Consider the following 23,024-nt stretch of genomic DNA (forward strand, 5'->3'; position numbering starts at 1 on the left):
AACCTTCAGTCTTCCAGCACCTCACCTGTGACAATCGATGATACAAATATCTCAGCAAGGGGCCCATCAATCACTTCTCTAGCTTCCCACAGAGTTTGAGGGTACACTTGATCAGGTCCTGGGGATTTATCCATTTCTATGTGTTTCAAGACATCCAGCACTTCCCCTCTGAATATGGACATTTTTCAAAATTTCACTATCTATTTCCCTACATTCTATACCTTCCATGTCCTTTTCCACAAGAAACACTGATGCAAAATACTCATCTCCTGCAGTTCCACACAGAGGCCGCCTTGCTGATCTTTGAGGGGCCCTATTCTCTCCCTAGTTACTCTTTTGTCCTTAATGTATTGTAAAAAAAACCCTTTGGATTCTCCTTAACTCTATTTGCCAAAACAATCTCATGTCCCCTTTTTGCCCTCCCGATTTCCCTCTTAAATATACTCCTCCTGCCTTTATACTCTTCTAAGGATTCACTCGATCTATCCTTTCTATACCTTACATATGCTTCCTTCTTTTTCTTAAACAAACTCTTAATTTCTCTCATCATTCAACATTCCTTACACCTACCAGCCTTCCCTTTCACCCTGACAGGAATATACTTTCTCTGGATTCTCGTTATCTCATTTCTGAAGGCTTCACATTTTCCAGCCATCCTTGCACCTGCAAACATCTGCTCCCAATCAGCTTTTGAAAGTTCTTGCCTAATACCATCAAAATTAGTCTTCCTCCAATTTAGAACTTCAACTTTTAGATCTGGTCTAGCTTTTTCCATCACTATTCTAAAACTAATAGAATTATGGTTGCTGGCCCCAAAGTGCTCCCCACTGACACCTCAGTCACCTGCCTTGCCTTACTTCCCAAGAGTAGGTCAAGTTTTGCACCTTCTCTAGTAGGTACATCCACATACTGAATCAGAATTTTTTCTTGTACACACTTAACAAATTCTTCTCCATCTAAACCTTTAACACTATGGCAGTCCCGGGCTATGTTCGGAAAGTTAAAAACTCCTGCCATAACGACCTTATTATTCTTACAGGTAACTGAGATCTTACAAATCAGTTTCTCAATTTCCCTCTGACCATCAGGGGGCTATAATACAATCCCTTTCTTATTCTTTCTCATTTTTCAAACATCCTATCAATTGAGCCCTACTTTCCCCTTCATTAGTTTAATGCCTTATCTACAAATGTAGTCATACAATTCACTAGGGCATTTGTTCAAATAATGCTCATACCAACAGAACAGAACAGCTCTCTCTTGCCTAACCACAGGTACCAATGTCCCTTGAACCAGAAGCCCTTTCTCCCACACAATCTTGATCAAATGGATCAACGGGTTGAAAAATGGCAGATGGAGTGCAATCTGAAATAACAGGACATTGGCAAGGCCTCTTCTGGAGTACTGTATCCAGTTCTAGTCACCCAGTTACAAGAAGGATACTATTAAGCTGGATAGGGTTCAGAAGAGATTTACCAGGAGGTTGCCAGGTTTCAGTTATAAAGGAAAGCTGAATAGTCTGGGACTTTTTTCACTGGAGTGTAGGAAGTTGAGAGGTGACATTATAGAAGTTTATAAAATAATGATGGGTATAAATAAAGTGAGTGATAGTTGTCTTTTCCTTAGGATAGGGGATTTCAAGGCTTGGAGCACAAGAGGATCAAATTCTTTTACACAGAGGGTGGTTCGCACGTGGAACTGATGTGGGGACAATTGCTACGGTTATAAGACATTTGGATCAGGTCATAAATTGGAAAGGTTTGAGAGTTATTGGGCCAGGAGCAGGCAAATGGGACTAGTTTAATTTGGGATTCTGTTCAGCATGGACTGGTTGGACCAAAGGGTCAGTTTCCGTGCTGTATGACTTTATGATTCTTAGATCCACACATTTACCTCTCTAACCTTATTTGGCCTATGTTAATTTTTGCATGATTCAGGTAGTATTTCTGAGATCATCTTTCTGGTTCTTCTTTTAATTTAGCCCTAAGCTGTTCGCAATTACTTAACAGAACCTCTGCCCTCGTCCTATCTAGTGATCCATGACAATTGAATCCTTCCCCTCCCACTGCATGTTCCACAGCCTTTGGGAATCTCTGTCTTTGCTACAGATAACAGTATCAATTTCCCAAACTGTGCTATCCCAAATTAATACTACATTTTATTTTTCTTGATTCCCCCCCCCCCCCGCCCCCCCGCAACTGCGCCATGTGAATGGTACTTTGGATCATGATGCTGTAATCAGTTTGCTCAGCATCCCTGCAGTTTATGCCTTTATCCACACTGGGAGCAAGAACCTTACAGTCACATCCTCCTATCCCTGACCACAGGACAAATTTGATTTAATTAATTCAAGGGCTATGACCGTCTCCCAAAATAAGATAATATGAAGGCACAATACTCCAGATGCTGGATATCAGAAACAAGCACAAAGAATGCTGGTGAAACTCAGCAGGTCTGGCAGCACTGATGGACAGACAGAGTTAACACTTGGAGTCTGACTCTTCCCAGAACTGTGAAACCTGAAATAAAGTGTCCAGCTACCCCACCCTGCTGCCAAGTAGTTTCTGCAGCTCAGACTCCAGCTCACCAACTCTGAGCCGATGCTCTTTGAGTAGCCAACCCTTGCTACATGGTGTGTTCAGCATGGATTGCACCAACATCCACCAGTTCCCACATACTAAAGCTGCAACACATCACCTGGGCAGCCATCGCTATTCAACTCAATTAATTTGCATTTTAAATATTTTATAAACAAATTTACTAACTGAAGTCTTCATCTGGAATAACATCTCCTGATTTACATCACTAAATCAGACAAAAAAAGACACAGAAGAAACGCCCAATAATCACTTCCCTGTTTTCGTGTTACATCACACATCAGCTCCGGCAGGTAGAAATGAACTGAAGGAACTCTCTAACCTCTGGTTTTTAATTTCCTGCCATCACAGTCCTTCTCATTCAAGTCCACTCTCCTCAGTCTTCGCCTCAGTCAGTGGGGGGCCCTCCAGTATACCAGGTAAAAACAATGACTGCAGATGCTGGAAATCAGAGTCTAGAATAGAGTGGTGCTGGAAAAGCACAGCAGTTCAGGCAGCATCCAATGAGCAGTGAAAAAGAGGTACCTTCATTTTGAGATGCCTCTCAACAGCTTCTTTAACTTCTAAACTGAGAAATGTCTTCAGCAGCTAGGTCACTATGGCATGAATGGGGAACTACTGCACAGAACATTCCTGATGAAGGGTTAAGCCCAAAATATTAACTCTCTTGCTCCTCAGATGCTGCCTGACCTGCTGTGCTTTTTCCAGCACCACGCTTTATTGACTCTGACTTCTCCAGCATCTGCAGTCCTCACTATTTCTGAAAACTACCCCACTTCCCAGCCAGTGACTGATCGGCAAACAGGGAGGATCCCACAGTCTTGCTGAAGCGCTGATTCCCTGGTCTGTCACTGCAAGGTAAAGTATAGCCAGTTCCCTAAGCCTCACAAGGGCTTGAAGGAAAATGGCCACATGCTGAATGGTTTGGGAGAACGTTCACATCAGCTGATGGTGCTAAACGCCACACTCAGTCCCAATGTTGAAAGATCTGAGGGATAAACTAGCAAAAGAACAGTCAACACTGCTTCTCTCTCTCTCTCCACAAAAGCTTCCTGATTTGCTGAGTGCTTCCACTTTTTTCTTTCTAACTCAATGCAACAGTTTCACAAAAACACATTTACCCAATTATCGATGATAATCATTGACCGACATAATAACGCATCAAAACAAAAACTGAAAATAAAAGTTCATTTTAGATTGAGACGACAAAGTCAGGGATTTCAGAGCAAATTTCTCGCGCTTGAGGTCGAACCTGCAACGACGTCACTGAACATGGTTTTGAACACTGGGAAATAGCTGCTCTCCATCCTCTCCAGTAACTCCACCATCAATTGCACCTTCCTAGACTTCAGTTGATCATAAATACATGCCAGGTTGGTGCACCTGAGGCGAGGTTAGATCATAAAGAGAAACAAAAATTATTAGCAAATAGGAGTACAGGAACAGTAGTATGCCCTTCAGCCCTCAAGCCTGTCCCATGCATTGGCAATACATCTGGCTGACAGCACAGTTCAAGAAATCCATCTCAAAACCAGGTTTGCTGCACCAATTGCATAATTATTCATCTAGCTTCATAACTCCTGACACTGAACACAGGAATTTTAAGGAAGGATTGGAAAGAACTAGAAATTAACTTTACATTATCATTCCCTTTAGAATTGTGTTCGTGTGAATGTTCTGGAGATGACCATTTATTATATTTTGACTTTCAGTAATGCTGACACCTCCTTCCCAAAGAGCTGTTGGCTTTGCTCATAGGGACATCGATTGAGTATCAACCAGCTATTTGACTGTAGATGGTATCACATGTCAGTCTGGGACTACACTGCTCACACCTTTGAATATAAGAGTTGGGGCATCATGTTGAGGTTTTACAGGACATAGGTGAGGCCTTTGTTAGAGCACTGTGTCCAGTTCTGGTCACATTGTTATAGGAAAGAAATTACCAAACCAGAGAGGGTCCAGAAAAGATTTACCAGGAATGGAAGGGTTGAGTTAGAGGAAGATCCTGAATAGACTGGGACGTTTTTCACTGGAGTGTAGGAGGTTGAAGGGTGATCTGACAGAAGTTTTTAAAATGAGCAATACAGATAAGGTGAATGGCAGGTGTTTTGTTTTTCCCTGAGGGTGGAGGATTCCTAGACTAAGGGTGTACTTTTAAGGTGAAAGGAGACAGATGTAAAAAGGACAGGAGGGGCAACATTTTACACTGAGAGTGATTTGTGTGTGGAATGAACTTCCAGATGAACTAGTGGGTGTGGGTACAGTTACAACATTTAAACAACATTTGACCATGTTCAAGAATAGGAAAGGTTTGGAGGAAAATGGTGGAAGAGTGTGCTGCTAGAAAAGCACAGCTGGTCAGGCAGTATCCAAGGAGCAGGAAAGTTGTTGTTTCAGGCATAATGCCTAAAACTTCAATTCTCCTGCTCCTCGGATACTGCCTGACCGGCTGTGCTTTTCCAACACCACATTCTTAGACCCTGATCTCCAGCATCTGCAGTCCTCACTTTCGCTTTGGAGGATTTATGGGCCAAGTGCAGGCAGGTGGGACTAGGTTAGTTTGGGTTTTTGGTTGGCATGGACTGGTTGGACAAAAGGATCTGCATCTGTGCTTAAATGACCCTATGACTATCTCCTCACCTCCCCTCAATGCAAATATCCTCTCCAATTGGTTAGCACTATAGTGAGCTGAAACCTGGCTTTTCCTCTTGTAACCTGGTACAACTAAACTTGCTTTTGCTTTTGCTTTGACTGCTTGGCCAACATCGAAAGGGAATAGGACAGTTTTTCCCTCAAAGGAACATGTGCTTCTCAATTCCTCATTGTCATCAACCAACATAAAAGGAGAGCTTTTCATTTCACATCAACGTTCAACTTTTTTTCTTGGAAAATCAATTCACAGACAGAATTGGGCACGTGCAAAGTTTTGAAGACTGGCAGGTTATTAAAGAATGACAAGTGGTAGCTCCTTAGCATGCATCCTCACACAGTATTAACTTATCAGGTCAGGAGAGTTCACAACAAAATGCACACGTGAGCTTCAAGGATTGGAAGGCAGTTCATGTCTCCAGATAAATCAGAGGATGGAAAGGAGGCATATCTTCTAGTGAAGCCTTTTCTTTTTGCTATCTGGCTAAGTGAAGTTCACCTGGAATTGACAGAACAATACATAGTGTTCTTGAGACACAGGCTCAGTGCCTCCACCACCAATTCGCTCCTCTTGGTCATACCACCAAACAGACATCAGCAAATAAGTATGGCTGTGCTAGTCCAGAAGGAGAAAGTGAGAGATTAAGGAACACTCTGTTGGATAACATGGGAAAAGGGAGACCAGGGCGGGAGAGAAAAATGCTTTAAGTATATGGTTTCATTGCAAAGCATGCATAGTAATCTGATCTTTGACATTAGCAAACGTTAGTTTGACCATCTATGATGCACCAAATACAAATTAAATTGAAATGCACTGCTGTTTCTTGTTTTAGATTCCTAACACAAATTAAATATCATCAAACAATATAGTGAATGCAGTGCTCAGCTTGGATAGAGTTATCTTCAAGTTTCCCTTATAGTTAAATGGGATGTGATGGCCTAATGGTATTATCGCCGGACTGTTAATCCAGAGACCCAGGTAATGTTCTGGGAACCTGGATTCAAATCCCATCATGGCAGATGGTGGAATTTTAATTCAAAAAAAGGGAAAAATCTGAAATTCAGAGTCTAATAATGACCGTGAATCCATTGTTGGAAAAACCCACCTGGTTCATTAATGTCTCTTACGAAGGAAACTGCTATCCTTACCTGGTCTTGTCTACATGTAACTCCAGATCCACGGCAATATGGTTGACTCTTAACTGACCTCTGGCAATAAATGCTGGTGTAAACCAGCAATGCCCTGATAGCATGAATGATGTTTTTAAAAATTTAAATTCTCAAGTCTGAATGTCATAACTATTCGTGGGAAAGTGCAATCCATACATTTCCGATGACAGTTTTCAATCCTCTCGCTGTGTGGTGCTCCCTAACAGATAAGGGACTGTTGGAAAGACACCATCACCTCAACAAAATGAGTCAATGCAGAACAGAAACAGCTTTGGGTTTGTATTTGGGACATAATAGATGGTCAAACTAATATACGCTAATGTCTGAGATCAGATTAAATGCACGCTTTGCAATTAAACTTTACATGTTTAAAGCATTTTCTTTTTCTTCCTGGTCTCCTGTTTCTCATGTTATCCAGAGTGCTTCTTAATCTCTAACTTTCTCCTCACAAACTTCTAAGATGTAGAAGATTTAATAGCAATTAGCAGTAGATACTCAGACTGGTATCCTTTTCCTTGATAATTGGTACTGAAGCCATTGAACAAACATTAATTGCTGTTCCAACTGTTATCAATGCAGCAAAGACTACTGATATAAATCAGGGAAGTCCTGGTTCAGTGTCTCACGTCTGACTGGATGAAGTGGTTGTCAACGGGAGAGCCACTGGGACACTATCTTGGCTGAAAAATACAGTTGTAACGTAGACTTGCAGGGACGCAAAAGACCTGCGCATCACAATGATTACAATGATTTACAGAAATAGTCTAGCACAATGGTTATTGTACAACAAGATGAGTAATGCAGAGGCATGGACTGATATTCCAGAGACACAAATCACATCCAACCATGGAGCTCAGTAACATATTTCTGGTTCATTTAAAGCACAGGGAATAGAAAGTTAATCTCAGTAATGGAAACTGCTGACCTACTGACTTGTTGCAAAGACACCTGTTTCACTATATAACTTAGGCGAGGGAGAAAATCTGGCATGCGTACAAGGTCTGGCCTGTTTGCAAAGGTAGGCCCACAATGTGATTGACTCAAAAATAGCCAAGCAAGCCATGCAGTTTCTTTTCAAGAAGCTGACTTACCATCATTATTTCACGATGAATTAAAGATGGGGAATCAAATTTGGCCTTGCCAGTAATGCTCATAGCCCAGGAATTAAAGAATAAAATTAGATATTTTGACTTGATTGTGTTATTTCTGTGAGCAAAACAATAACTTTCTGGCAACTATCATATCATAAAATAAACAAGAGACAAAAATATATAAATTGGACCATGTAATGTTAGTTAACTGTTACCTGTTTTTCCAGAACTCCAGCTCCACATTTGGGTTGGGATGACAGCCTTTGAGCAGAGGTTCAGAAGAGTCTTTCTTTAGCACCTCATTGATCTGGTGGCTCCAAGCAATAATAACAGATTCAATAGAATGTACAATGCCTTTGTCTTGGACATCCCCACTGCAAAAAGACCACAGAAATATGTCATATGCATATTTAATGTATTACTTCAACTGAAGGATTGGATTTCTTCAATCTACTGCAATCTTAACACTTTATGATCAGACTCTATTCCATCTGAAACTCTAATCCATCTGAAACTCTTTGCATCACTTCAAATTGCTGCTAGAACAATGTTTTATTAATTATCATTCTTTTATTACACTATAATTTGCCCACCATTGTACCTATTGTCTTGATGTATCAGGAACTACAGTGTTGTCTTGCGAGTTTTGCACTTCTTATGCAGCTTATGCCACCCTGTGTGTGATCGTGTAGCTTGTGCTGTCCATGTAGTACTTTGGTCCTGGAGGAACACTGTCTTGTTTTTACTGTATCTGTTGTATATGGTAGGAATAGCAAATAAAGCCACTCTTGATTCTTCATCTTACAAGGTGAAACATGGAGATTTTTCTTTAACTCCCCCATCTTTCCTTGAGTGTGGATGCCAAAGAATATTGAATTCTCAACATTTTGTTCAAGACTTGTAAGTATTGTTTATTGCAACATGAGCCTTGGAACACATGGAAGGCCAAAAGATAATAAAACAGGGATTTTTTATTCTACTGACAGCAGGTCATTACAAACATGAAGGGAAATTAAGGTTTAGTATTTACAGAATGAAGCCAGTGGTGTGTATTGGATTGAGGAATCCTTTGTCTATCTATCGCTTCTTCCCATTAACTCTCCTTCCCACAAAAACAGATTGCTTTTAACCAAGAAGAGTCCATTCAACTGCTCCAGCTGCCCTCCCTCACTGTCACCACCTGCAGCCAGAGGTTATATCATTAAATTGGGCTGAAAAGAGAGAAAAGTTATGAAGAGTGACTCCAAACTGATGCAAGCTTGTGTTTAGGAATATTTTGGGAATAGTTTTGCAGTCCCTTAATAATTAACCAGTTCCCCTTACCAGCCCACACTACCCACCTATACCCAAGGTAATGAAGACACAATCGGAGACTACAGTTGTATTTCTGACAGCATGGCGTATTTCCATCATTCCCGTAGCAGTTAAAGATACTTTGCTACCAATTCAATGGAAACTTCCAGAGATGGCAACCGATGCATGTCAACTGTGTGAGCTGCTATTGATTAAGTTTGTTGTTCCCCTATTCTTTTGCACATAGTAAACTGCAGGGATGGCCGGATCTGCTGTGGTAAAGGTGAATTATTTCCTGGTCTAACTACAAGAATCTCATGGATAACAAGAACTGAAGTGCTGCTTATCAGAAGACAGCTACAGGTTTCACTGATATGATCAGTGCAACAAAGACTTGAAGGAAGACCAGATAATAATTTTCACCCCTTAGAGATTCTCATCCATGAAAGTAATAGTATAAGGAGCCACTGCTCAGTCCTTGAAGAAGCACTGTCTTCACTTGATCCTACTCTCCACCATGTTAAGTGGACCTCCCACTGGGATAGATTTTAAATAGAAAACTACTCAAAACTGGGCATCCAAAGAGATACTATGGGCCATCATCATCAGTGGCAGAATTGCACTCGGCACATCCCCCCCAACTTTACCATTGCCATCATGGCATGGGTCAATCCTGGTTCAATGGTGCGCACAGGATAGCATGCAGGGAGCCACATCATTCAAACCTAAAAATGTGACACCAGTGACAAAGCTACAACATAGGACTACTTGCATGCTACTTGATAGACAGCACCAAGTGACTCACAATCAACAGATCAAAGTTCCACAGTCCTGTCACATCCAGTCATGAATGATGGTAGACAACTGAACAACTCATTGGAGGAGAAAGTTCCATAAGCAACCCCATCCTCAATGATCCAGCACACCATGCAAGAGATAAGACTGAAGAATTTGCAGCAATCTTCAGCTAGAAGTGCCAAGTGAATGCTCTTTCTCCAACTCCGCTGTTGATCCCCAGCATCACAGATGGCGGTCTTCAGCCCATTCAATTCATTCCACGTAATGGCAAGAAATGGTTGAAGGCACTGGATACCGCAAAGGCTATGGGTCCTGATGATATTCTGGCAACAGTACTGTAGACACGTGCTCCATAACTTGCCATGCTCCTTGTCTCGCTCTTCTGGTTGTATATAACCACATTTTGTTCAGAATTGGGACTACCAACTGAAATGGAAGAAGGTTTGCTATGACTGGAATCAAGTCAAGTACTGCATATTGTTGAACTGTGAGACACACAATGTCACTAGTTTGAAAGCAGCATAGGGAGAATTTAAGACTCGGTTGCATGGGGAACCCTTGAGTTGAAGAATTTCAGCCTGACAATTGCCTTCAGATTGGTTGAGATGCAGAATTTAAAAAGAAGTCTAGAACCTGCAGACAGAAAGCATCCAGAAAGTTCTGAAGAAGGGTCATCAATGGACTCAGAATGTGAACTCGGCCTTCTCTCCGCAGATGCTGCTGAGTTTCTCCAGCAGTTTCTGTTTTTGTTTCAGATCTTCTACATTCACAGTTTCTTATTATATCCATCTTTCCCTCTCTTTTCTCTAAAAAGGACAGAAAAAATGATGAAAACTTTTCTTAAAAATCATACAAGAAAAAAACCCAAGGTCGCTATGTCAACCATCAACTTGGTCATTTTGATGATCTCATTGGGATTTTATACTTATATACAAATTATCAGGGCACTTTTCCCAGTTTAGTCCTGACAGAGTTACACTGGCATCAATATTGCAAATTGCCCCAGTGTGTCCTGTATCTAAAAAAAGCAGAACAAATTCAACTCAGCCAGTTATTGACCCATCAGTCTGTTTTGATCATGAGTAAAGTGATGGAAGAATACATGAACAGTGCTATCAAAAATCCATAAGATAGAGGTGCATAAGTAGGTCATGTGTCCAATTGGATCTGTTCAACCATTCAATCAAAACATGACTGACCTGATAATCCTCAAATCCATTTTCCTGTCATATACCCACAACTCTTGACCACCTTACATATTAACTATCCATCCATAGCAGCCATAAATATACTTAACAACCCAACCTCACCAGTCTTATGTATTAAAGACTTCCATCAATTCACTTTCCTCTGAGAGATGAAATTCCTCATCATCTCTGCCTTAAATGATGAGAGCTTCCTTTGAGGTTATGCCATCTCATCTTGGACTGTCCTATAAAGGGCAACTTCCTCTCCTTCAAGACACCTCCACAGGGAAATATCTTCTCAGTGTGCATCCTGTCATGCCAATCCCCCTTTCAATATTTCAATAAGTTGATCCCTCAATCTTCAAACCTCTAATGAATAAAGGACCAACTTGTTTAGCCATTCTCAATAAGTAAGTCCTTCATTCCAGGAATCAGCTGAGTGAATCTCTTTTCTTCTGCTTCCACTGCCAATATATTGCTACTTAAATACAGTGACCAAAAACTGCACACAATCCTCCAAGTGTAGCCTCACCAAAACCCTTGCAACATGTGGAGCAAGCCTTCATTTTGAAACTCCCCGACTGTCAAAAAGAAAAGGCGAAAGTTCCATTTGGCTTCTCAATCACTTGTTGTACCTGTACACTAATATTTTGTGTTTTGTATATAAGAACACCCAGATCCCTTTGTGCATAATTTTTTTTTGGAATCTCCTTCCATTTAAGACTATAAGGCTAAGCAAAATTAGAACACATGGCCCATCAAATCGACCCTGCATCTCAATGAGATCATGGCTGATCTGATCATCCTCAATTCCACTTTTCCACCTTTTCGCCATAACCCTAAATCTTTGTACTGATTAAATATTTATCCATCAAGCAGCACCTGCTCAACAATAACTTCTGCCAGATCCACCCAACTCCTGACCTCATTAAAGCGTTGGTTCAAACATGGACAAGAAAGCTGAATTCCAGAGGTGAGGTACGAATGATTGCCTGTGACATGAAGGCTGCATTTAACTAAGTGTGGTATCAAGGAGCCTGAGCAAAGTTGAAATCAATGGGAATGAGAAGAGAAACTTTCTACTGTTGGGATTCGTACCTTGCACAAGGGAAGCCAGTTGCCGTTGTTGCTGGTCAGTCATCTCAGCTCCATGACGTCTGTGCAGGAGTTCCTCAGGGTAGTGTCTGAGGTCCAATTATCTTCAGCTGTTTCCTCAATGACCTTCCTCTATTACAAAGGTCAGAAGTGGGATATGTTCGCTGGTGTTTGTTCAATATTCAGCCATTCACAACTCCTCAGTTATTGAAACAGTCCATGTCCAATTGCAGCAAGACCTCAACAATATCTCAGTTAAATTGACAAGTGGCAACTAATGTTTGTGTCACACAAGTCCGGGCAAAGTCAAACAAGAGAGAATCTAATCATTGCCCCTTGACGCTCAATGGCATTACTATCACTAAATCTTCCCGCAATCAAATCCTGAAGTTTACCATTGACTTTGACTGAACTGAATCAGGCATATAAATACTGTGGCTGCAAGAGTAGATCAGAGATCAAGAATTCTGCAATTCTCACCTCCTGACTGATCCACGCACATTTACCGTCTAGTAGACATAAATTGGGAATGTGATGGAATAGTCTTCACTTGCCTGAATAGTGTAGTTTGACACTCAAGAAACTTGACACCATGCAGGACAAAGCAGCCCCCTCAATTGCGACTGCATACACGAACATTCATTCCCTTGGCCACTATAACCCAGCAGCAACAGTATGTACCATCTACAGGATGCACTGCAGGAATACACCAAGGTTCGTTCATATGAAAGCAGCTTTCAAATCCATGGCCACTGCCATTTAGAATGACAAAGGTAACAGATACATGGGAACACCATTACCTTCAAGTTCCCATATAAGCTACTCCCCACCTGACTGGAAAATACATCACTGTCCCTTCAGTGTTGCAACTCTGTCCCTAATGGCATTATGGGGATAGCTACACAAAATGGACTGCTGCAATTCAAGATGACAGCGCACCACTATCTTCTCAATGGTCTCTTAGGGTGGGTAATAACCCAGACTTGGGCTCAAAGCCAATTGTCAAATCAACTTAGAAATTTAAGGAGCATACAGAGTATTATAATGGAAAATTAACATTTATTGTGAAATCTATAAAGGCATGGGGCAGGTATTGCAGACAGACAGAAAAAATGTAAAGTTAAACTGACCTAACAGCAGACTTACAAGGCCAGTAAGCTACCATATCAACAGGAGAAAGCGAGGACTGCAGATGCTGGAGATCAGAGCTGAAAATGTGTTGCTGGAAAAGCACAGCAGGTTAGGCAGCATCCAAGGAGCAGGAGAATCGACATTTCGGGCATGAGCCCTTCTTCAGGAATGAGGAAAGTGTGCCAAGCAGGCTAAGATCAAAAGTAGGGAGGAGGGACTTGGGGGGGGGGGGGGGGCGTTGGAAATGCGATAGGTGGAAGGAGGTTAAGGTGAGGGTGATAGGCCGGAGTGGGGGTGGGGGCGGAGAGGTCTGGAAGAAGATTGCAGGTTAGGAAGGTGGTGCTGAGTTCAAGGGTTGGGACTGAGACAAGGTGGGGGAGGGAAAATGAGGAAACTGGAAAAATCTGAGTTCATCTCATGTGGTTGGTGGGTTCCTAGGCAGAAGGTGAGGCGCTCTTCCTCCAGCCGTCGTGTTGCTATGGTCTGGCGATGGGGGAGTCCAAGGACCTGCATGGCCTTGGTGGAGTGGGAGGGGGAGTTGAAGTGTTGAGCCACGGGGTGGTTGGGTTGGTTGGTCCGGGTGTCCCAGAGGTGTTCTCTGAAACATTCCACAAATAGGCAGCCTGTCTCCCCAATATAGAGGAGGCCACATCGGGTGCAGCGGATGCAGTAAATGATGTGTGTGGAAGTGCAGGTGAATTTGTGGCGGATATGGAAGCATCCCTTGGGGCCTTGGAGGGAAGTAAGGGGGGAGGTGTGGGCGCAAGTTTTGCATTTCTTGCAGTTGCAGGGGAAGGTGCCGGGAATGGAGGTTGGGTTGGTGGAGGGTGTGGAAGAAGGGATCATGCCTGAAACGTCGAATCTCCTGATCCTTGGATGCTGCCTGACCTGCTGCGCTTTTTCTGCAACATATTTTTAGCTACCATATCAACAGTCAAGGAATGAGAAAAACAACTCCATAGATGGAAAGGAACTTGAATGTTCCAGGCTCCAGTCCTTGAGGTGCTGATAAGGAGAAATGAATTATAGTATAAAGGGAATATGGGAAAGCTATCAGGCACCTGTTACATGAGGCGTCTTGCCAATATATTGGATCCCTTTGCAGAGGTCAAAAGTAAACTTTTCTTTGCTCGTGTTAACATTTGAGTCAAGTCCATTTAATTTCCACGACAGTAAACTTGGGGGCTCGTCCGGGATCCCGCGACTGGGTAAGCGTCTGAAGCTTCCCAGGAGGCATAGGCGCCGGCGCCTTGAAGGACTTTCACTTCACCTCAAGTGCTAAACTGGCTCCTTTGTGTGACAGGTGTGGGAATCTGTGGATCGCCCCAGCGCCAGGGTCCAAATCAAATAGGGTCAGGGTAAGAGTCATGGCTTAAGTAATCCTACAGAAAGACTCATTCTAAGAGAATAAATAAATCAGGAAGAGGGTCCAGTGAACTCTCGCGTGGTATTCGAGCAAAACTCAAGGGAAAGGATTGCCATCTGTAGAGTGTTTAAGAGACAGCAAGTTTAAGGGTGGTTTTAGACTTGGAACCACCACTGGCTGAGTTGGACTTGCCAAAGACGTACTGGGTATGTGGTTTCTTGGTTTACAAAAACCAAGGCATTGAGGTAGACGTGCCCAATGAGAGGGGACGTCCAGAGGTAAAAACAAGTCATATTGGCAAAAAAAAAGATAAAGGTACTGCGCACGAGAGAGAGAGAGCTGAACACTTTTCCAATAACATTGAAAATGGGCTCCAGCAAGAGCAAACAAAAAGAGGGTCCACAGAGGACTTGGAATGGTCAACCAAAAATACAATACATGCTAAATAATTACAGCCCAGAGTCTGTAAAGCAGTTAGAATTGTGGATCAAGGAACGTGATTTTCTGGAGGGAGAAGGCTTTACTAAAAGGCAGTTGGAAATACGGAGGTCACGGGTTGGAGGAGAAAGAGAAGGAGAGATGGAAGGGAAAAATAAAACCTGTGAATTGGACTGCTTATAACACGTGGAAGGCTGAGGCTGATATCAGGGAAAGGAAATCTCAAGTAAAAGATAGATCAAATACGCGCACAAACACTAGCGCTCATGCAGACGCACGCGGAAACCAACCTAATGAAGCTGTACAGTGTCTTAAGTCTGTTCCAGATCCTAACCTTGACGGCTGCCCTCCGAGACCTACAGCTCCCTTACGAGATCTGTCTGGCGAAGATTCCAAGTCAGCAGCGGCTGCCTCAGGGTCTGCCGTATCACCAGTAGCATTTCATACCCACAACAGATCGAAGCAAGAAGACAAAGAAGAACTGCCACTCCAAGATGGAAAAGCATCCGGGGCCTGTCCGCAATCACCCCACAACGGATGATGAGTCAGACAGCGAGAGTACTGACACATGATCACCTAACGAGGTGGTTCTGCAAGCACCAATGGTTGAAGTTGCAGGTCCAGAAGGGTAGCCAATGTTGGTCCACTGACCATGGACCATGAAGGATTTGGAAAGTGCCTATGGGCAGTTGCTTGACCCACGCGAGGTTGGAGGTAATAAGTTCGTTGAAGAAGTGATAAAGTTCTGTACTGAGTTCCGTCCCACGCCACATGAGATGAGATATCTCCTGGGACAAAAACTACGTGCCGATGTCACCAAAATCAGGTATAACTGGCCAGCCGCAAACATCCACGCCAGACCAGTCGACCCGCAAGCGGAATAGAACAGAGACTTTAATGCTTTTGTTGTAGTGCTGGCAACCGCCTGTATAGAGGCATTCCCAGTATGAATGGAAATGACCAAAACTGCAATGTGTAAACAACAAGAAGGTTAGACAGTGTCCCAGTACCTTACACCCCTCACTGAAGTCCATAACACCCATAGTGGATTGACACCACCCGAGTAAAAAATGAGGTCTGCAGATGCTGGAGATCACAGCTGCAAATGTGTTGCTGGTCAAAGCACAGCAGGCCAGGCAGCATCTCAGGAATAGAGAATTCGACGTTTCGAGCATAAGCCCTACACCACCCGAGGGCATGACAACGGCAGAAATCACACCGTCTGAGGCACACCTGAGGAATGGCTTCACCAATGGAACAAAGGATGAAATAGCAAAAATGTTAAAGACACATGTATTATCTGGGAGACGGGAATTTGATAGAGCTGAATTTGATAGAACAACGTGTGATACATGCTGAAAAATTGCTGGTCCAAGAGAAGGGTAAGCGGAAACTAAAGATGGAACAGCAAGCTCATAAAGCTCAGCTGACTCTGATGCAAATGGTCATCCAGCCATTGGAGGGAGGTGCTGTGGGAAAAGAGAGAGGCAGAGGTGGAGGTCATGGAAGAGGAAGAGGGGCTGGCAGAGGTAGATCTGGCAGGTGCTTTGTTTGCAGAGCAATGGACCACTGGGTGAGGCAGTACCCGCACAGACAGCCTCAGTCAGCCCTGGAGGCTGGACAGCAGGGTGACTGGCAGGGGAAGGCTAAGGTGGAGGTGGGCAGCCCACAAGGGACAGGTCAGCCTCTTTCCTTTATGCTTGGCAACAAATACTTGCTTATGCTAATCTCTTCTTCTAACCTTAAGGGCACTGAAACACGTTCCACCTCCACACCTCCATAATGGGTGCTGAGACTGCGGAGTGTGGACTATATGTTCAGTTTAATGATGATGTGTATAAGTCAATGCCTACCTCTATGTTATATGTGGAAGGTACACCATTTATCTTTTTGGTAGATACAGGGGCAACATAGGTGCATCAGGAGTAGTGATACAATAGAGATTTACTGCACCCCTAGTGTGCAAAACCAGTAATGGGGAAACATTCCAATTCTCATTTTTGTTATCGGAATTCTGTCTTTTAAATCTGATGGCTTGGGATCTCATAGTGAGATGGTTGTGCAGGGTTGGATTTGCTCAGTACCCCGACGGGCTTGCAGGTAAGACAAAAGATGATTTACCAGTGCGGGCTGTAAAATATGATCCCTGATGTATGTCTACTAATGGCGATTAAGCCAGAGAGCGATAAGTTCAGTGAGCGATTCACTTGTCCTAGAAGCAAGTAACCATGTTAATCCTGTTAACACCGATTTTCTTGCTGATGATATGCTGCACTGCACAACACACATACACCGCAATGGCCCTGATGAATCATATGAGAAGAATTGGTTCAGGAGATTGGGTAAACCAGATCAGTTGTTGTTGTGCAAATTTTATTGGAATGATCACAGATGTGCAGTCAGTGTGAACTTATCTAAAGTATCTGTAACAGCAAGCAGACCCTGTCTTTTTGATGTGGATGGCTCCGCTCCTCACGTGTGACTGGCGAAGGTGTCAAATGACAAGTGGCAGGATTTGGGACCATGGGTACTAAAGGTACAAAAAATGAAAGTTTGGGTCTTAACGGACGATGTGGGTATCTGGTTCAACGAAGATATGCGGACATATAGGCAGAAACTAAATTGGCTAACTCAGGCAGATAGGGCAGTCCAGGTAACCCCTGCTAGCCCTGAAGAGCTGAGCCTGGCATTTTCCTAGGGTAGAAGTCTCCGACCCAAGATTGAGAAAGGTCCCGACTGAGTTGTGGGCAAAAGGCAAACATGATGTGGGGCTCATACAAGGCTCTGAACCCATAAGAATAACCCTGAAGCCCGAATATCATCCTTGCAGAGCACAATACCGTTAAAACCTGAGACTATAGAAGGAATTGCTCCAGTCTTTGAACCCCTCCTAAAGGCTGGAGTGATAATCCCCTGTGAAAACTCACTGGTGAGGAACCCCATTTTTCCTTCAAAAAGGCAATTACTCCCAGTGAACCGGAGGCATGGAGGTTTGTCCAAGACCTGCAGGCAGTCATTAAGGCTGTTGTTCCACATGCCCCAAATGTTCTCAACCCCTATACGATATTGGCTCAAATTCCACCGGACAGTGAACGGTTCTCTGTTGTGGATTTAGCAAATGCATTCTTTAGTGTACCGGTGCACCCAGATAGTCAATTCTGGTTCGCTTTCTCATTCAAAGGGAAATCATATACCTTCACTGAACTTTGTCAAGGTTACTGTGAATCCCCCACCATATATAATGAGGCTCTACGCAGCAGTCTGGAGATTCTTGTTTTAACCCCGGGGTCAGCGCTTTTGCAGTTTGTAGATGACTGCCTAATAGCAGCATCAACAGAGGAACAATGTGAGAAAGATAGCCTTGCGTTGCTCTGCCATCTAGCCAGGGATGGGCACAAAGCTAGTCTCGCAAAACTACAATTTGTGCAGCAACAGGCGAAGTTCTTAAGTCACTTAATATCTGAACAAGGGAAGGCCATTGGTCAAGACAGAGTTCAAGCAATCCAGCAAATTCCAAAGCCTCACACGAAGAAACAATTGCTATGCTTTTTGGGTATGTGCTCCTACTGTAGAATGTTTATCCCACATTCCCGCAACCCTTGAGGTGCCCCTAAGTGACATAGCCCATAGAAAAGGGGTTGCAGAGCCAGAGTCCATTGTAGTGGACCCCAGAGGCCGAGAATGTCTTTGCTGAGTTGGAAAAGGCGCTCCAAACTACACCTACACTGGGGATTCCAAATCCAAACAAGCCATTTGTACAAATGGTGGATGAGAAACATGGCCGCATGACATCTGTGCTGTTGCAGGATCATGGGGGATGATTGAGGCCGGTAGCTTATTTTTCAGCTAAACTAGCCCCCATAGCGGCAGGATTGCCTAAATGCATGTGAGACGTGGCTGGAGCTGAAAAGACTGTTGTAGCATCCAGGGACATAGTCGGCTATGGTGAATTAACCCTACTGGTCCCACATGCAGTATCCTTACTGCTTTCCGAGCAAAAGACCGCACACATGTCGGCAGCACGATGGCTCAGATACAATACTGTGTTATTAGAGAACCTAACGTTACAATAAAGTGATATACATGTCCTTAACCCTGCTAGCCTTCTCCCCACAAGGAGACGGAGACCCACATGACTGTATCGCTGCACCTAATGAAATTTGCAACCCTAGACCAGATTTGCAGGATTCGCCACTTCAAAATCTGGATATAGAGTTTTGTAGATGGGTCAGCATTCAGGAGCAAAGATACAGGCCAGAATTGCGTTGGGTATGCTGTATTAATATGCTGTATTATTCCTGATGAAGGGCTCTGGCCCGAAACGTCGAATTTCCTGTTCCTTGGATGCTGCCTAACCTGCTGTGCTTTAACCAGCAACACATTTTCAGCTCTGCTGTATTAATACCCACACGGTAGTCAAAGCGGGATCATCCCTTCTCATCTGTCAGCGCAAGCAGCGGAGCCAATTGCCTTGACTGAGGACTGTAATACAGTGAATATTTACACTGAGAGCAGATGTGCATTCTGGGTTGTACATGATTTTGGAACCCTGTGGAAACACAAGGGCTTCTTGACCTCCATCAGAAAGCCCACCACATACCGTGACCTGATTTCTGACCTCCTGGAAGCGGTCCTGTTGCCCAAATCACACGTTGTGTGTAAATGTGAAGCCCACATAAAAAATAATGATTCCATTTCTCAAGGCAATGCGAAGGCAGACTCAGTGGCAAGGACAGCAGCCCAGCCGCTGCCAGGTGATCAGTTTGACATGTGTATGACAAAAATTTGTAACCCAACAGCAGACGCACAGGAGTTACAGTCACAGGCCACGCCGGAGGAGAAGCGTGAGTGGACAAGGGCAGGGTGCAGCATGAGGGAAGGAGTGTGGTGTGGCCCCAATGGTAAACCCCGTCTACCCTGATCATTATTCCCATTCTATGCCAAACTGACACATGGTAAAGACCATGTATCAAAAGGGGGATTGTAAGACAGTATTTCGGCACACTGGTACACTAAGGGATTTACTCATTACTCCCAGAAGTATTGTAAATGTTGTGTTATCTGTGCCACTAATAATATGGGGAGGGGAATACAGATGAGTCAGGCAGCTCACCCCCAACCCCAAAGACCCTTTGAACATTTACAGATGGATTTTATTGAACTAACACCCAGCGAAGGGAAAAAGTATTGTTTGGTAATAGTTGATAAGTTTTCCAAATGGGTGGAAGTGTTCCCCACGTCTAAACAGGATGCCAATGCAGTAGCCAAGGCCCTGCTAACTGAAATAATTCCGACTTGGGGCATCCCTGAAAGGCTTAATAGTGACAATGGGACACCATTTGTCAATAATGCCCTACAGCAGATCAGTGATTACTTGGGAATAAACATGAGATGACACTGTGCCTACCACCCAGCAAGTGGTGGGGCAGTGGAAATAGAGAATGCTACCCTAAAAAATAAATTGACAAAATGCTGAGAGGAACTAGAGGTGACATGGACAAAGACACTTCCAATTGTGCTAATGTATATGAAATCTAGAAGGAGAGGAAGAGCCAACCTTAGCCCGTTTGAGATTTTGTTTGGTAGGCTGCCCAACACAGGAACTGGCCCAAGACCTAAAGTAAGACAGATAACAGACCACTATGAGGATGAGATGTTACGTTACTGTATAAAACTCTCTAGAACCTGGAGACTGGATAGTGGTGAAAGACTTCAGGGGGAAAAGCTGGAAAGTGAAGAGGTGGCTGGGGCCCTTTCAAGTGCTCCTTATACCTGTTAAGACCACCGAAAGAGCCACGTGAATACACGCCAGCCATTGCAAATGTGTAGCTGGACCCGAGGAGACATCAGACGGCAGTGTGTAGATAGCGAAACTCTGATAACCAGATTGGATTTATATACATAGGGATTTATAAGGTTGCTAGATGCCTCATAAATATGGGGCTGCCCCAGCTCACACTGTCAGTAAGCACCCTGGCAGGACTATTCATCAGGGCAGGGGCATCTGGGATACAGCCGCAGACGGTAATCTTAACTGAGGGTGCTAAGGGGACCTTTACATGTGACCCATGGCCGTTTAATAACCCAAGACGACTATAAATGGGACAATAAATATTTGTGCAGGGATCCTTGTGGTCCCAGTGATTGGCACTGCAGGGATCCTTGTGGTCCCAGTGATTGGCACTTAATAGTAGCCACTACGGCTACAGGGACACCTGACACAGGAAATAGGTATTCTATTATCAAGGAAGGAGGTGCCAGGGCACGGGTAATAATAACCAAGACTCAGAAGAGTGATGAGGGAGCCTGGTGGTGTGGAATAGGTAGACCCTTCTCTGACATCTATAGGCAGGTGAATATAGTGATACAGTCACCCCTCCACCCTGAGATGCAGTGCAGAAGGTCCTACAGGAAATAGTAGCACCAGGGCATTGCAACCAATCAAACCAAATCATGGACCTAACCCCAAGCAGGGCAGAGGGCGTTAATGTCACACCAGAACCTGGAGGGAGTTGGCCGGGGCTCGGGGGTGAGTCTAACTCAGTAGTGGAATTGGCCCTTCAGGAGATAAATAGAGTAAATGCGACGCCAGTTGGTTGGGAGGTGTGAAGGGCCATTGCTAGATATGAAAGGAACAGAGCATGTGCCTTGGCCCTAATACAACACCAGAGATTAGACATTGGCTATCCTTGTTAGATATGTTTGCACACATCCCAATGATGGACTGCCGAACCAATTACAGAGAGCCTGGCAAGAAATGCTAACTGCCTGCTTCCACAACTACCCTGACCCTGATAGGGGGAGCAATTAGGGCAAATCTTGCATCACCACCCGAACTCAAGGCTAACTGCAGTCCCAAGACGGACACGCTTCTGACCACAGCCTTCCATATAGTGGATGGCAGAGGAGAAACATGTATTTGCAGAAATCAGGGGAGACTCCATTTGGGGATTTCCCAGTGTACTACGATTCTGTACTTGAACAATGATTCTTGTTCAGCCACCTATGCAAATGGTACAATCATCAACATTACGTGTCCCTTTATCAATAATCAGAACATGACGGTGGGTATAATATGGGCCTGTGGAGAGAGAGGGTACCATCACCTTCCCCTGGGATGGAAGGAGTGCTGCTACCCTGTGGTACTGTCCACTGGCACAACAGTGTTCGTCTCAAAGACTAGTAACCCAAAGGAACATCCCATGGCATTGGAATGGGTACACACTCGCAGACCACTGGACTACACCAGGAGCGAACATTTGATGGTCTATTCTCTTGGGAGCAGGGACAATGGTGGCAATAAACAAGATTAATGGCCTCACATATAGTGTATTACTGTTAGCAAATGAGACAGAGGAAGGTCTAACACTCATTAATATTGAGTTAACGGCGTTAAGGGAAGCAGTGGTATAAAATCAATTAGTACTAGACATACTGACGGCTGAGAGAGGGGGCATCTGCAAAATGTTAGGTACTCATGCTGTTTTAATATTCCTGATGAGTCCCAGAAAATCACTCGTGTAATAAATCATATGAAGGTGGCAGTAAGACCACCTCCCCCAGCAGATGACTCCTGGTTCCAATGGCATACTCATAGTTCTTTGTATAGGACCCTGCTTGTGTACCTGCCTACGCATTTGCTTATGAGTGTAATAGGATACCAAACAGTAAAACGATCAGAGGCCCCACAACAGGAAGATGCCATTGCATGGATCCCACCATACCGTAACGTTGAAGTGCGTGACATGCGAAAATGGGCTATGTACAGGGCACACCAGATCAAGCGATGATACCACCAGAAAGCTGTGTTAAAGGTAGATGGTGTCTGAGGAAAGGCCTGGTGCTCCCTAAGCAGTTTGATGTATAGCTATCAGGCTCTATTTTTGTTTGTCATTGTGGTCATAAAATGACAAAGAGGGGGGAAATGTAATGGAAAATTAACATTTATTGTAAAATCTATAAAGGCGTAGGGGCAAGTATTGCAGACAGACAGAAAAAAATGTAAAGTTAAACTGACCTAACAGAAGACTTACAAGGCCAGTAGACTACTATATCATTCAAGGAATGAGAAAAACAACTCCACACAGGGAAAGGAACTCAAATGTTCCAGGTTCCTGGCCTTGAGGTGTTGATAAGGAGAGGCGAATTATAGTATAAAGGGAATATGGGAAAGCTATTAGGCAGCCCTTACATGAGGTGTCTTGCC

At 43.8% G+C, this 23,024-nt stretch overlaps 1 protein-coding gene across 3 annotated transcripts in view; it reads right to left on the reverse strand.

Annotated features, from left to right (window-relative positions):
- The window catches only part of LOC132827851 (dynein axonemal heavy chain 9-like), a 504,454-nt gene that overhangs the window by 460,568 nt on the left and 20,862 nt on the right, over positions 1-23,024 (reverse strand). For 2 of the 3 annotated variants that reach the window (XM_060844601.1, XM_060844600.1), the window contains exons 3-4: positions 7,726-7,884; positions 3,850-3,980 (exon numbers count right to left, since the gene is read on the reverse strand). In XM_060844601.1, coding sequence (XP_060700584.1) covers positions 3,850-3,980; positions 7,726-7,884 — 290 coding nt within the window. Of the gene's footprint in view, positions 1-3,849; positions 3,981-7,725; positions 7,885-10,371; positions 10,391-17,962; positions 17,985-23,024 lie in introns of all 3 variants that reach the window. The other variant, XM_060844602.1, reaches the window with a different exon arrangement.

Source organism: Hemiscyllium ocellatum, chromosome 25 (assembly GCF_020745735.1).
Source record: "Hemiscyllium ocellatum isolate sHemOce1 chromosome 25, sHemOce1.pat.X.cur, whole genome shotgun sequence".
Taxonomy (NCBI): Eukaryota; Metazoa; Chordata; class Chondrichthyes; order Orectolobiformes; family Hemiscylliidae; genus Hemiscyllium; species Hemiscyllium ocellatum.